Source organism: Apium graveolens, chromosome 3, assembly GCF_009905375.1.
Source record: "Apium graveolens cultivar Ventura chromosome 3, ASM990537v1, whole genome shotgun sequence".
NCBI classification, from domain to species: domain Eukaryota; kingdom Viridiplantae; phylum Streptophyta; class Magnoliopsida; order Apiales; family Apiaceae; genus Apium; species Apium graveolens.
In genome coordinates this window covers 46,486,505-46,502,687 of record NC_133649.1, presented here as the reverse complement: position 1 = coordinate 46,502,687, position 16,183 = coordinate 46,486,505, and the positions used below count along the sequence as shown (strand labels likewise).

General features: G+C 33.0%; 1 protein-coding gene and 1 pseudogene across 1 annotated transcript; both read right to left on the bottom strand.

The window, feature by feature from the left end:
* Positions 1-4,822: 4,822 nt before the first annotated feature.
* LOC141710697 (uncharacterized) lies at positions 4,823-6,355 on the bottom strand (annotated as a pseudogene).
* An 809-nt stretch (positions 6,356-7,164) lies between these two features.
* Positions 7,165-10,178, bottom strand: LOC141712223 (glutamine synthetase cytosolic isozyme-like). The gene is made up of 12 exons (XM_074515069.1): positions 10,002-10,178; positions 9,600-9,636; positions 9,406-9,509; positions 9,257-9,305; positions 9,035-9,141; positions 8,836-8,923; positions 8,540-8,668; positions 8,317-8,391; positions 8,146-8,199; positions 7,894-7,931; positions 7,618-7,777; positions 7,165-7,492 (listed from the first exon to the last, which is right to left on the bottom strand). The coding sequence occupies exons 1-12, from the start codon at positions 10,073-10,075 to the stop codon at positions 7,349-7,351; spliced, it is 1,059 nt and encodes a 352-aa protein (XP_074371170.1). The 5' UTR covers positions 10,076-10,178; the 3' UTR covers positions 7,165-7,348.
* Positions 10,179-16,183: the final 6,005 nt, after the last annotated feature.

Genomic DNA, 16,183 nt, shown 5'->3' with positions numbered 1-16,183 from the left:
AATGAAAATATTCATATTGTTGAATGAGAAGCTGCATTTTGTTTTCTCTAACTTGCTCAGTACCTTCACAGATAAGTTATACAGTATCCCAAATTTCCTTAGCAGAGAGGCTGTTAATGACATTATCAAACATATCTTTGTCTAGGCCATTAAACAGAATATTCATGGCCTTCTTGTCCTTGTGAACCTCTTCAATATCTTCAGGAGTCCATTCTGCTCTTGGCTTGGGAATAGACTGTTCAACAACAACTGTGGCAGTAGCAGCTGTGGCTACTTTATGAGGGATGTGAGGACCATTCTCAATGCATTTTATGTAGCTTTCATCTTGAGAGAGAAGATGTAGATGCATCTTCACTTTCCAGTGATGATAATTATCTCTTTCCAGGATTGGAATTTTTACTCCAATATCCTTCTTACTCATGATGTTAGTAGAATAGATCTTTAAACTCTTTGTATGTTAAGAGCTTGCTCTGATACCAATTGTTAATCCCAAGGAACTAACAATGAGATTTACAGAAGGGGGTTGAATGTAAATCTCAAAACTTTTTCAAGTTTTGAGCAGTTTCAAAAGCTAAGTGTATGATGAACAGATGTGTGTGAATTGCTTTATGCAAGTGCAGACAGATGTATATTCAAAACACAAATGTAAAGAACACAAAGGCTTTAAAAACTTTTATGGTGGATTTGTTGTTCCACCAGAGATGTGTATTTCAGAAAATCCGTGATACAATGAATTGTTCACAACTGCTTCCTAGTACAAACTAGATGATTTTCTCTCTGAATTTTTCTAAACAGCTCTTGAAAATTCACACTAATTACTAGCTGCAACTTGGTTTATATATCACCAAGTATTACAAGTGAATACAAAGATAAAATACAATTATAAAATAGTTCTTCACATGTTTCTTCTTCATTTCTCTGTCCAATACAATCTAAGATAATCTGAGAATCTGTGAATACTTCCTTGTTTGCACCAGAATGGAAATGCTGCTTTTTCTTGATTCCTCCAAGAGGCTATTACATTCCAATTGTCTCTGTCAACCCATGTGCCTCTGTCAGTTTATGAATTATCACTATCAACTGCTATGGAACTGAGCATCCATTGAAGCTTTCATCCATCGGTGGCTTTATCCGTTGATGCTCTTATCCGTTGATGCTTTAGTAGTTGAAGCTTTATCCGGTGATGCACTCATCTGTTGATGGATGTTATCCGTTGAAACTTTATAGACATCCGTTGAGGCTTTGTTTCTCATCCGTTGAAGGTCTTTAATTTATCATTTGATACTACTTCATTTATACAAAATTACAAGGCATGAAATATTTACAATTAGCCCTCCTATTTGCATATCCACTAGTAGTCAACATGACTTATAATTTCCTACAACTTCTAAGAATTATAACTCATTTACAAAGTCTGAAATGTGCTACAATACTAAACTTATTTCTAAGTAAAGCTACTTCATCAACGGATAGCCAAAGTGGTCTTATCCGTTGAGGCTACAAATACTAGATTTCTACTTATGTGTTTTGTTTAACTTATCATCATACTAATACACATATATTCCTAACATGCATAAAAACAACAATCTGTTAGTTCTTGTGAAACAGGTTGAATATTTGTATATGTACATAACAGGGAAATATTTTACCCATGAAAACTTGTGCATACTGGATGTCTCATATTTTCCCGTGAGACGGTGTTCATTTCCTTCACCATAGGCAACAATGTGTTCAACATGCTTGCTCTCAAGTTTCCCAATGGCTTTTTTGATCAACTTAAACCCTCCTTCGTTCCTCATAGATTTGGTGCTGAAATAATATCTAACATGTTATGCAAAAGTCTTGACAAAAATAAAACATGTCATGTAAAAGTAGGTGCTGGATTCAGATAGCGTTACTAAGCAGGAAACTGGTTTTACTCCATCTTACCTATAGTTTGTGTGAGCACCTGCACCGTTCCAATCCCCCTGTTGAAAAAACAATCTTGTTGATTATATAGGAGTAGGAGTTCCAACATAGTCTTTGTCTGGGTGGTATTAACTGGATTTCCTAGAATGTCAGTTTAAACAACATGAAGGAAAGAACAAACTGGCAAGCCATAGTTCATATCATTCTTCATCTTCTTCGCAGTTTAACTATAAAATGTCAAAACTACTGTATTTGATTTTGGGTAACAAAAATGAACACTTACTGGAATAGGCTTAGGATCAAGTGAAAGAACCACCCCTGCAATCTCGGTGATCCTCTGCAGACCAAGAACAATTGTTAAATTTTACACAGAACTCTTTCGTTGTGGAACCAAAGTTGAAAAATTCCCTTTTGCTAAAAACATTTTTAGCAATATTTCCACGATCATCCCTAATTTTGATACTCAAATCACTTGAAACCTAACTTTTGATACCATGATAGCTTCTGGAGAATGCTCCTAAATATGGATACATTTCGTAAGGATACATTTGACCTGGTTCCGGTAATGCCCCTGTATATTATGTCAATGGTGTGTTCTTTTCCCTGTTTTCTTTATTATTATCATCAAAACTGCATCCAATAATTTTCAAAAATAAAATCAAAAAGCTTTTTTTTTTTATATATTTAGGTAAAGATTTAAATTTATACAAGAAATTGGTAATTTACAAGTATATTCCAGCAGTTTCCAAAGTCACTTAAAACAAGGCAAGACAACTTCAAGTAAGCACTAGTTAAAACAGTGCTCAATATTTTCATAATCTTTATCGCGTAATACATATTATTTTTCACTATAAGTCATGGTTGTAAAAATCGGAAATCGGTACTAATCGATAGAGGGACCGATTAAGGATTAATCGGTAAATCAGGGATTAATCGGAAGGATTAATCGGACTGAAAATCGGATATAAATTTTATATAAATAGTATAACGTATATTAGTAAGCGTATGTACTGAATTAGCTAATCAGAAAGAATTGGGCTTGGATAACTATGGTGATGGGCTTGTACTTTACTGACCCAAATCATTTCATAACTATACTACCAAGTCTGTTACTCATTCATAACCTTCCTCTCTCTCCCGCAAACATCTCTTCCACCGTCGGTCATCACTTTTCCACCGCCGTCATCCTTCTTTCACACAGGCTTCCTATAATTGCATAAAATGATGAAAAAGCTTCATAGATCTGTCTGAATGCGGCCCGATTTTACGATGTTGACCCGATTTCGGTTCGAGTTTGACCCGACTTTTCAAAAAATGATTTTCCGGCCGATTTCAACGAATTCAATTGGTGACCGACCGTTTAATGATTAATCGGCCGATTAATCGTCGAAAATCGACGATTTTTTCAACACTGCTACAAGTCTATAACTGATTGCTAAAAGTTTATTCCGCCATTAGTTGGTTGTTTTCTCTTATTTTTTTTATTGTTAGAGCATCTCCAAGGTTATTATCGAAAGAATGCCCAAAATACACCACTTTTCACCTTCAACTGCCCAAAATGCCCAGATGCACGCGAACCACCCAAAATACCCACGAAATACGCATTTCAGGGATGCGTATTCAGCCTTTTAAATTTTAACAAAGAACACGCATGTTGAACATGCGTATTCACTTTTGATTTTACAAAGAATACATATGTTCAACATGCGTATTCACAAAAAAATAAAAAGTGAATACGCATGTCGAACATGTGTAGTCTTTGTTAAAATTTTAAAAACTGAATCCGCATCCCCCACATGCGTATTCAGTAGGTAAAAAAGGCGGAACATTCCGTCAATAGGTATTTTGGGCAGATTTTCTCAAATGGTGGACATTTTGATTTTTCACCCATTATTATATATTCATTATCTAAAATACTACAAAATAGATATTATGTAAAATTTGTTGAACATGTAAGTAATTGTACTTTAGTGGTATTAGCTAAAATGATTAGCTATATTAAAAAAAGTTTTTATTGTTATTTTCAAATTTCAACAACTATATTAAATAATTATTTTTAACATATATAGCTGTGAAGAAATTATTAATAATAAACTAATTATTTTTTAGTGAATACAAGTGAAACTAAAATATTAAATTAATTAAAACATATTTAAGGATATTATTCTTATAATATAAACATCAGAAGAATTAGGTTAAAACATTACATTTATATATTATAAAATATTTAACTAATTTTATTATTATATTAGTTTGTTAATAATTTAAAAAAAAGAAAAAAATATATTAAATTTATTAGATAAGTATTTAATAAATCTGGTTAACAATGAAAAAATTTATAATTTTTCATAAATTAATTTCACACTTCACATTATATAAAATTAAAATAATATATATATATATATTATGTGTGTGTGATGAACAAGTATATATAGATCAATATGTTCTAGGTTAAAGCGCCATAATTCTTTATTTTAGAGAGAAATAAAGCCGGGGATAGAGATTTTTGAGAGGGAAATGAAGTGGAGGCATCTAAAAATATATGTTGGAGTTGTGTTTTTAACATATTATCTATATTTTTAAAGTTATTATTGTCACTACTTAGATTTTATTGCTAAGAGGTGAATGCCCTTGGAGATACTGAGATTTTATTGCTAACAAATGAATGCCCTTGGAGATACTTTTAACTTGTTTTTAATGCTAGTAAATTACACACGCACATATTGAGAGTCAAATTTTTGACCTCACACAACAAGAGTTCAAACTACTGCTATGAACTTGGCCTTTGTTGGCTGCTATTGTGAACTTGCTAGACAGAAATCATTCAATACTACTGATGTGGTGAGATTACGCTCAGCTCAGACTAGCTTATTTATACGAGTGTGATGAGAAGAAATAGTCAGCCTCTGTATGGTTTATTTTAGAAAGAAGACGTTTAAGCCAAAAAGTTCTGCAATAAAGTTACAGCTGAGATGAGGATAGTTCGTATATATACTGAAACCTCCCAAGAGTTTATTTTTTTAAATGTACAACTTATTCTACAACTTCAGAACTTACACACTGTTTAATCATTAAAACTTAGTCACATAAACAACTCCACGGAGAATCTCGGACATCTAGCTCATACAAATGACGAATGTAAATCTCTGTGGCCAGATATCCTTTCAAGTCCATATAATTATCATTTTGAGCCTTCAGGCAATACTTTTGAACACGAAGCAACCCCTGACGCCTCATACGAGTCCTCCCAGTTCTCTCCATCGTTAAACTTGATCTCAACATGGGTCACCGTTCCAGGATCAATACACCTGTAGGTAACCGCGACTCCATCCGGATTGGAGCGTGGAATGTAAAATGAAGTAATGCCACAAACCTTACAGAAAGTGTGTTGCGCTGTGTGAGTGTTGAAAGTGTAAGTTGTGAGGAAGTCTTTCGAGTCTCCTAGAAGTTCAAATCTTTCAGCAGGGACAATAAGGTGGGTATTTTTTCTCATGTTACAGATAGAACAATTGCAATCCCATACTAATATACTTGCTGGTGCATGTACTCTCCATCTCACTCTTTTACAATGACATCCACCGCTATGAACTACCATCGACGAATCCATTCTGCAGAGAAACAGAGTGAGCTATTACCATGAGATCAGATAGTCAGAGCAGCAAACAACATATTCCACAAGTGTTGAATGTATTGAAGAAACCGTTTAAATCCTAACGTTTAGGGTATAAACCTTGGGTACAGATATTATGGTAAATAGAAATACAAATTTACCAAAGTATAACAAAAATCCAAATTTCCTCTATCAAGGGTCTAACAAGTAAGCGATGTCTGATAACAATTAAGAAAAACAAACAACAGGGAAATATAACGAAGTGCTTGGTAGGCGAGTGTGATGGGATAGCCTGGTGATAAAGGTTTATCGAGTGTTGTCGCGTATGTTCTATTCTAACTCATCCAGAAATTTATTCAACGCATATTTTCAAAACAGCAAATAAGTAACAGTACAAATACATATACATATAAAGAAACTCTTGCTGGAATTCTGGATGGAATAGCAACAAAACTAAATAAGACACCTTCTCTATTTCAACTTTTGTATTTCACAGCTCAACTATGCATTAAAAAGAAGATTATACAATCAACAGTCAATACAACAAAGTAATAATAGTTCAATCAGAAAGCTATAGTAGTGTTATAAATCCTATCATGTAACTCATTTTAAGATTTTAGCAGACTATAACCACTAAAAACTAAAAAGTAGTAAATGAAAACAATTTTAAGAACACAGGGGAGAGTTTACCGTATTTGCTCTGTATCTTCCTTTTGAAGAAGCAAATGAATCTTTAGATTCAGCTTCAGCTTTAGCTTTGGGCTACTTATATATACCACTGAATTTTCTCTTTTACTTCTTTTTAATTTTACTTTTTTATTCACTAATAAGCTTTTAATAATTATATCAACATCTCTTTACTTGTGACGTAGTTAAATTTCCTTGCATTCATTTGATCAAACCAATACCTTTTTAACAAATAGAAATTTTTATAGAATTATGTTACTATTAATTTTTTAATGGTATCGCACTCACAATCTCAAAGTAGCAGGAAAGCAGATATGTTTATGATGACCTCAGTTTCGTTTAAAATTGATATTGTTGACTTTTCATCTCATATAATTATATATATGGCATCAATATTTAAATAATATTTACCATAAATCACATTATACCAGGCATATCATTGACGCATCATATATATCTTATATCTTCTTCATATTATTGACACCGTAGTGTACACCTAGTTTTTTCTGATAAATACAGAAGAATCATTTATTTTTTCGCTTTTGGATAAAAATAAAAATCATTTTATTTTTTTACGACGCTAGCAGATATTACATGAGCCCTAGTTTAGATTAGATAGCAGGTTGCAACTTCAACTTCACACAATTAGTAGGAATATAGATATCTCTTTTATAGTTAATTATGATAACTTTGTAGGCCGAAAATTTTCATATAAAAAAATTTAGTTTAATTTATGATTATGTTGATATTTTTCAAGTTAGGTTCGTGGCTTATGGGCAGAGGTGGCCAAACGGGTAGATCAGCTTGCCTCTGCTCGGTCATTTTATTGGTCTAAAACAGTAGGTATTTGACAACATTGCCACCCTTACCTGATTAGTTAAAAGTAAACAGAAACACAGAATGAAAGGTAGAACGGATTGGAACACTAATGCTCGTGCCATTAGCCTTAAAACCAGAAATACAAGGACAAATCCAAAAAACAATACATGATTTTTTTGATCCAGCACAGGGGCTGAAAGATTATACATGATTAGAAAAAGAAAAAAAAAAGACTTGTGTGATTATTATTGAACACAATTATAGTACTCTTCTAGTACTCCACGGAGAGGCGAGCACACCAATTTACCCTCACGTCTTGAAAAATCAGAGAAGTGTGGTCTCTGCTATCATGGAGGTGACAACATATGGATCCATATTTGAAGCAGGCCTGCGGTCCTCAAAGTAACCTTTACCTTCTTTTTCAGTGTCTCTTCCCACCCTAACTGATGCTCCTCTGTTCGCCACACCCTGTGGACAACAAACAAACAATAATGTAAGTGAATGTATCGTAAGTTTGGAATGAAGAATTGAAATATCTAAATAGCTATTGCTATAAAAAAGAACAATCTGTTAGTTCTTGTGAAATATTTTACCCATGAAAACTTGTGCATACTGGCTGTCTCATGTTTTCCTGTGAGACGACGTTCATTTCCTTCACCATAGGCAGCAATGTGTTCTGCATGCTTGCTCTCAAGTTTCCCAATGGCTTTTTTGATCAACTCAAACCCTCCTTCGTTCCTCATAGATTTGGTGCTGAAATAATATCTAACATGTCATGCAAAAGTCTTGGAAAAAAAAATGTCATGCAAAAGTAGGTGCCGGATTCAGATGGCGTTATTAAGCAGGAAACCGGTTTTACTCTATCGTACCTGTAGTTTGTGTGAGCACCTGCACCGTTCCAATCCCCCTGTTGAAAAAACAATATTGTTAATTTATATAGGAGTAGGCTTTGTCTGGGTGGTATTAACTGGATTTCCTAGAATGTCAGTTGTTTAAACAACATGAAGAAAAGAACAAACTGGCAACCCATAGTTCATATCATTCTTCATCTTCTTGGCAGTTTAACTATAAATTGTCAAAACTACTGTATTTGATTTTGGGTAACAAAAATAAACACTTACTGGAATAGGCTTAGGATCAAGTGAAAGAACCACCCCCGCAATCTCGGTGATCCTCTGCAGACCAAGAACAATTGTTAAATTTTACACAGAACTCTTTCGTTGTGGAACCAAAGTTGAAAAATCCCCTTTTGCTAAAAACATTTTTTCTCACAGAGGAGGACAAGGGAATACCTCTAGTATGTAACGGGCCACCCATATCTCGTCTCCTGCTGAGATACCAACCGACGGGCCAACTTGAAATTCCCACTATGAAACAGGAATAAGAAAATCGTGAGTTTATTCCTACAGGAAGATAACCGAACCCTGTTTCTTTATAGTTTACTCTCCGTGCAATTGAACAGATGAGAATTATATATATATAAAAAGTAATAATATCGTCAAACATTATACATACTTGTCCTGGCATGACCTCCCCATTAATACCGCTTATGTTAATACCAGCATACAAACATGCTTTGTAATGCGCATCAACAACGTCCCTTCCAAAGGCTTTATCAGCACCAATACCACAGTAGTAAGGCCCCTGATGTGGTTGCAGAAAACGTTAAGCTATGTATTGTATAGTCTCCATGAAAACAGAAAATTTTCAGTAGTTTTTAAGTGTTCAGCATACAAGGGCCATGACTGTATCTTCACAGAAACATTAAGCAATGATATAGAAGGTACTACAGTTGAGATGCATAAAAGTACCTGTGGACCTGGAAATCCTCCGGTTGGCCACCCAAGTGGCCATTTGACCTCTTTCTTTAACAAGGTGTACTCTTGCTCAATACCGAACCTGTAATGAATATCGTATTTTATGTATCAAATTATAGTCCCATAAATATGAGCATTTCCATTTATATATGAAATTCAAAAATAGGAAGAGATCGAGACTTGAAATGCCTACCAGGGTACTTCAGCAGCAACATCAGGGTGGCTGAAAATCTTAGCTGCATTGCATCTTTTGTTTGTAGGAATTGGCTCACCGGCAGGTGTGTAGGTATCACACATGACCTATAAATTGTAGGGAAGGAAGAGATCAACTATTGGCTTCATTGTACATTACAACATCAAAATAGATCAAACAGAGCCAACTGGATTATGCAAAACTTCAAAGGGATTGACCTACCAAAATGTGGTTACCCCTTCTGAATGGATCTTTAAAGATCGCTTGAGGACTGTTTCATTACATCACAACAAAAGAAGGAATAAATATCCCAATATTTTATATAATTAGTAAAAAGCACTTCAGATCAAATTCGAGTGGCAAAAACTTACTACACGATCACTTCACTATCCTTCCCGGGGGCTTGTCCAGTGCTAGAGCCGTCATAATTCCAATTTGGGAGCTTGGTGGGATCATTAGCCGGACCAGAGAGGGTCTGCATACAGTCAAACAAACAAGCTACATGAACAATGGCCGTTAATAGATAGCAGTAATTCTAGAACCAACTTAAACTATAAGAAATTACCCTCGCTTTGCTTCTTAGGCCTCCAATGGCATCAATCCTGTTGAAAAGAATAATACATCTAAGTTATTACATTGTTTTGTAAATATTAGTATGAGGTTTCATTGATAGTTTTAAATCTCATACACTCCCTGTTTTACTTGTACACCAAGACTATGTAGCCAACTGAAGTACACAACTGATTTTTCGCAACCTCCGATCAAGTCATCAATTAACATATCCTCCGCTTGCATTCAGAAAAAAACTAAAAGAAACATATACTAGAAGACACGAACGCAAAATAATGAAACAGATAAAAAGAACATCCAATGGCACACAAGCCATACTGTCATACGATTTTAGAAAGAAACTCGAAAATTAGTGTACCAAAATAGTATTGAAGTAGATAGTAAGATACCAACTTACCAAATGTATTCAGCTATAAACTTGTCAGTGGAGTGAGAAAGGTCGAGATTGATGAGATCAGTGAGTGAAGCCATTGAGCTTGTGAATTGGAGAGGCAGATAGAAAAGGGAAGATTATAAATAAATCGACTTCTGTGAAGGAATGCAGAGATGAGAATGTGAAGACATAAGCTAGGAGAGTAGCAGCTTATATAGTGGTGTGGCAACAAGTTTCAACTACAATTAGCTGATTCAGGTTGCGAATTTTCTATATTTTAGTTCCTTTAAGTTGCAAATTTGTATTTTTCTTGCGAGAAGTTGCAATTACATGAATTTGCAATTATAAAAATAGCTTACGAAAAAACTAATAAGATTCTGATTGTTTGACATAAACTGTGATAACTATTCTCCACTTGCAATGAACTAATTAAAGAAACAGATACATAAAACTGTGTCTTAATCAGGAATATGAATATCAATACTGATTCTATTTCAACAACTTGATTCAAGAGCAATTAAATTATCGGAATGGAATCAGAATAATTGAGGAAAAGTTGGGTTCTGTTTTTATTATATTCTATTAACAATTTACAAATGGCTGATTGCCATTTTTATCCCACGTCCATGTGAAATTATTTACCAGAAGATCATATATAGCTTGTCTTCAAACAACAAACATAGATAATACTACTAATTCACATCTTAATTTTTTGAATTTATATATAACTTTATTCATCTGACAGGAAATATTTGTTCTTAACAAAATTCAAAATGTAGTCAGAATGAAATTCACAAAGACAAAAGATAAGCCCCAATTAAGATATCTCATCACTCGTTACATCACTCATTGCACTCGTTGACCCGAGATTTCTTCATTTAATTTGGAAAATAAAATCAGTTACATAACAGGCCACCAAAATAAGATACCATTAGGTTTTAAGCAGCTGCATACAAATATATATTATAAAATTGTTAATGAAGTCAATGTATATATCAAACACCCAATGCGAAATGGAGTAGGTGCAATGAAAGCAATGCAATAACATTTTTATACACAGGAACAAAAATAATTGGGTGCAAGTCACGACCGAAGCAAAAAAACCCTTGAGCTTTAAAAATTGGTTGATGGTGATTTTATAGACATTTGTTGCGTCTCTTTGCAATAAAGATTGTTGATAACCAGAAAGGCCATTGCGCCAAGTGTGTCCCGAAAGGTTACAGTTTGGGGACAGTGACCATTTTGTTTCAATTAAAAACCCTACTTGTAACTAATTAATCACTACATCAATTTGATTATAAATACGACTTGCTAGTTAAATGATTTTAAATTAAATATATCACAATTTGCGATTTCGAATCTTGGCTTCACATTATACAAACATGATGAGAAACCGTTTATAGGACCAGAAACCAGAGCAATTGTCAACACTCTTGGTTTTGAAATGATGATCGTAATAAACAAGAAAACAAACAGGCGAAACGTTGAATCTAACTTTGTTAAGTATGGTAATTTCATTGTGTTTTCTGTCGATATCTCCATTTGCATAATTCACTTTGTGCCTTTGAACTACTAGCAGCTAGCTGGTAGGATACATATATGTTCAAAAAATTTGAAATCCGATCCGATCCCGAAAAAAATCCCGAAAAGTTCCATTCGGAAAAAAGTCCAGCCTGGTTCGGTTCGGCCCGGCCCGTGGGCCTTAAATAGGCATCATTTTTTTTTCAAAAATTCGGTCCGAATTCCGAAAAACCCGGATAAAAGTCTGGATCTAAAAAAATCCGGATAAAAGCCCGGTTCGGCCAGGATAAAAGTCCGGATTTTTTAAAAAGCCCGATGAAAAAACCAATTTTTTAAATAAAATTTGAAATATGCAATACTTTTTATGATTTTTAAAATATTATATTATAATATTAGAAGTAATTAAGTTATATATGATTATTTATATATTATATTAAAAAATAATTATTTAATTCGGCGTCTAAACTACTCCATATGATATATCAAGATATTATTTTTTCAGGTATTAAAATTATTTATAATTCGAGTTATAAAATTTAAAAATAATTTTTAATATATAAATAAAAAGCCCGGATAAAACCCGGTTTGGCCTAATCCGGCCCGGCCCGCGGGCCTAAAATGGGCCTTATATTTCTTAGAAAAATCGACCCGGCCCGACTTTTAAAAACACCCGGACTGATCTGTTTTAAAAAAATCCGAATTTTTTAAAGTCCGAATAAAACCTGATTTGATATACTTTTATGCCCGATGAACTTTTTATGCCTATCTGTAGCTGTACTCTAGGGCCATGTTTGTTTAATGGTATTAAGTAGGGGATATGATTATAGTCCTTTAAATTTTCCAATCCCATGTTTGTTTTGTAAAAAAATAGTGAAGGGTTATCCAAGGATTATAATCCTTTAAATTATTTTTTCCCATGTTTGTTTTGTTGGAGTAGAGGATAAGATTATAATCCCATCTAATGCTTGGTGGGAGGAGGTATTGTTTTATCCCTTCCTACAAGTCATTTTTTAAAAGATTATAATCCCCCTCATTGTTATCCCATATGAAACAAACATATGATTGGAAAATTTAAAGGACTATATTCCGATCTCAAGTACCGTCCCACAAAACAAACATAGGATAAAGTTTTAAAGGATTATATTCCAATACTACACTTAATCCTTTCAAACAAACTTAGAATATGATTATTTAATCCGTAGAACTAATTTTGATGGGATTAGTTATCCCCGGATTATTATCACAGGATTATAATTCCATGAAACAAACATGGCCTAGTAGTTCAAAAATCAGTTCGGCAAGTATGACAGCTTTTGACTGTGAGAATATTTTTCTGTTATAAATTAATGAGAAAAAGCTCAAAAGTGAGTTAAATGATGATAAATAGTGTATTTTAATGATAGACTTTGTATTTTTTCAAATAAAAATATGCTATAAATGTATAACATACATTAACATTAAAAAGTACTCATGTCAGCTAAAAACATCAAACTCTAATTTATATACTTTTTATTAATAAAAAATATAATAAAATCAAAATTTCAAAAGTACTAAATTTTATTACTCATTATATAACTTTGTTAATTAATTTCACTCAGATTCGAGTTCGATTCTCTACTACTATATAATTAATTAGACAATATTTATTTATTTGATTCACTTTTTGATTTTATCCTGAATTCAATCCCCTATAAAAACAACATACTTAAATTTGAATTACCCGTATATACAAAATTAAATTTGAAATTTCAAGGATTCACTCCAGGTTCAATTTCTTAAAACTACATTATTAAATAAATTTGTTATATATATGTGTGTGTTCTTATTATTATTTTAATAATAATTATTATTTTATGGGCTACATATAAATATATTAATTATATTTGCTATTTATTATATTGGGTTAAAATAAGTGGTCAAATAAAAAACCCAATTAGATTTTAATTTATTGTATGCACCTAATAAGTGGATACCTAATATCAGACCCAATTATAATATGAGATTTAATTAGGTGGTATACAAAAGGGTTATAGTCCCCAATATATCAAGTTCACGTAACGGCTTATTTTCTACCCATCAGAGAGAGCCGTTGAGAAAACCTTAAGGAGTACTTGGTTGAGGAAGACAATAATCAAGAATATTATTCAGATTCAAATATCCTTACAATTATAGTCTTATGGATTCAAGTACGCTTCCTGTAATATCTGGGATATATCGTGTGATTATTTTTGCTGTTAAATAATTATTATGTGTGTTCGGTATCTATTCTGTGAGTTAATTGTTAAATGTTATCTGTACTTGGATATTCAAAAATAATATTAATTGAGTATTTTAATTTTTATATGTCCAAAATAAAATATAGATAATTGTCATATCTTCCTAATTAATTTTATGCTGATTTATGGATTTATAAGAATCATATGAAATTTCTAAAATCTTTTTCCGAGTATTTAAAATATATTTTATAAAAACGGGAACCAACCGACATCACCCGTTGTTACGTTTTTGGAACCCGAAACTCTTCCGAGAACTCCTTCCTGACCCAATTGTAATATTCCGAGCATATTCCATGTTTCGACTTTTTCGATCCGGCGTACGGTTTGTTCGGCGCGGGTCCCGGCGGAACATTTTCGATACAATATTCGTTTCGGTAAATCAATAAAACCCGTATTTTCGATAAACGGGAGCTTTTTATTAAACTATCCCAATTATCACTTCGTAGTACGTGTAACCAGGCGCTGAGACCAAGACCGTAGTACAAATTGTACTGGTTTGGATAATTATCCCGAAAACCGATACCGTTTGGATCAGTTTTTATAAATAAACGTACTGTTTTATATCCGGAATGATCCAACGGGATACTAATTTTCCGTAATTATAAATAGCCTTTTACCGTATTTTATTTCGTATCAAAATCATTTGCAGATAGTTAATTTTATAATTTTCAGAGAAAAACCCTAATTACATAAACTGTTCTAAGAATCAAACAGTAAAACGAAGGCGTTACCGATCTCTGTTTTCAAAGCTTGAGTAACCAAAACGAAGGATTTGAAGTGTTCTACCAGATTCTAAACTTCGTTTTACTGCAGAAATCAAGGTTTATTTTCTATAATTTTATTTATTTTCAAATTAAATTTATTAAAAATATGAATTTTTGTTCGGATCATTGTTTGTATGATTTGATGATTGCATGTTGTAGAGCTTGTTTTTCTGATGATTTTGATATATTATACGTCTGATTTGGAGTTAATAACATGCTCAAAAGTGGGTTTAATTTTCGAATTTCAAAATTAGGGTTTATAACCCGTATGAATGTTCTTAATTGAAATTTGGGGGTTTCTCATTCTAGAATAGATTGATGTTGTGATATAGTGGATTGTATTCTCTGTAAAATTTGTAATCTAGTTGTATAAGTTTCATGAATCACCGAGGTCTGTAGAGAAGGGAGTTGTCTTTTGAAAATTTCCGAAGTTCGCCGGAAACTGGCAAACTTCACGGCCAAATTCCGGCCAACTCAGAGATGATTAGAATGATTTATTGGTATGGTTGAATTCCTGGTAAAGTATAGATGTGATCTGGAGGTGTTGATGGGGTGAGGACGCTGGGAACGTGTTCTCCGGCCACCCCTGTATTTTCCGGCGACGGGGCTGGAAAATTATAGTTTAGTACCTATAGTTTTGAAAACGATGCAGTTTGGTCCCTGAAGTTTCCAGAGTTTGCAAAAATTGGATTCCTGTTTTAAAAATGTTTAAAAATCATATTTCCTATTTATTTTTATTATAAAAATTCGTTTTTAATTTCTGAAAATTCTAAAAATTAGTACTTTAATTCCGAAAATTATTTTTAATTCCAAAATAAATCTAAATTAATTAGTTAATTAATTTCAGTTAAAAATGATTTAAAAATTCCGAAAAATAGTTTCGAGCTTTAAAATATTATTCTAAATTATTTTCAAGGCTCGATAATTATTATAAAATTATTTCGGAGCCAGAATTGGCCAACCGAACCCTGTTTATTAACCCGAAATTGATCCAATGACCCGTTTTAATTCCGAAAAATGTTTAAAAATCGTTTTAAATACCAGAAAGCCTATTTATGACCCGAAATGTCTTTATAAATGATATGTCATTGATTACGTGATGTATTATGCGTTATACATGACTTGTTGATTGACTATCGGTCTATATATTCAGTGTTTACTTGATTATTGCATAACTTTCAATCCGTTAATCGAATTTGGGTGAAACGAAGGGTAGATAGAAGTATGTGTTGAATAGAATCATTTGAGTTGATTATTGATAGATGCTTATGATATGTGAGCAGAAGAGGCAAGACGTAGGAAAGGGAAACATGTAGTTGAGGAGTAAGACGATTGTGATTGGAAGCGAGTGTAGGATAGTAAGCTAATACCAGGCAAGTGTTCTGAACTTTCTCGAGATATTGTAGTACTTGATAGTCTTGTTGATATTGCAAGTGCTTTGAAGCACTGAAACCCAAACCCTGATTCCAGTTATTGTTTTTGAGCCATGAACCTTATTCTTTCTATACCATTGATTGTTGTATACCCAAATACGAACCTCAAGTATACAATACTACTCCACAAATACATACACATTAAATATTAAACACGGAACCAGATTGCTTACACCTTCAAACCATTGTATTTTATGCTTTGAAAGCCCAAA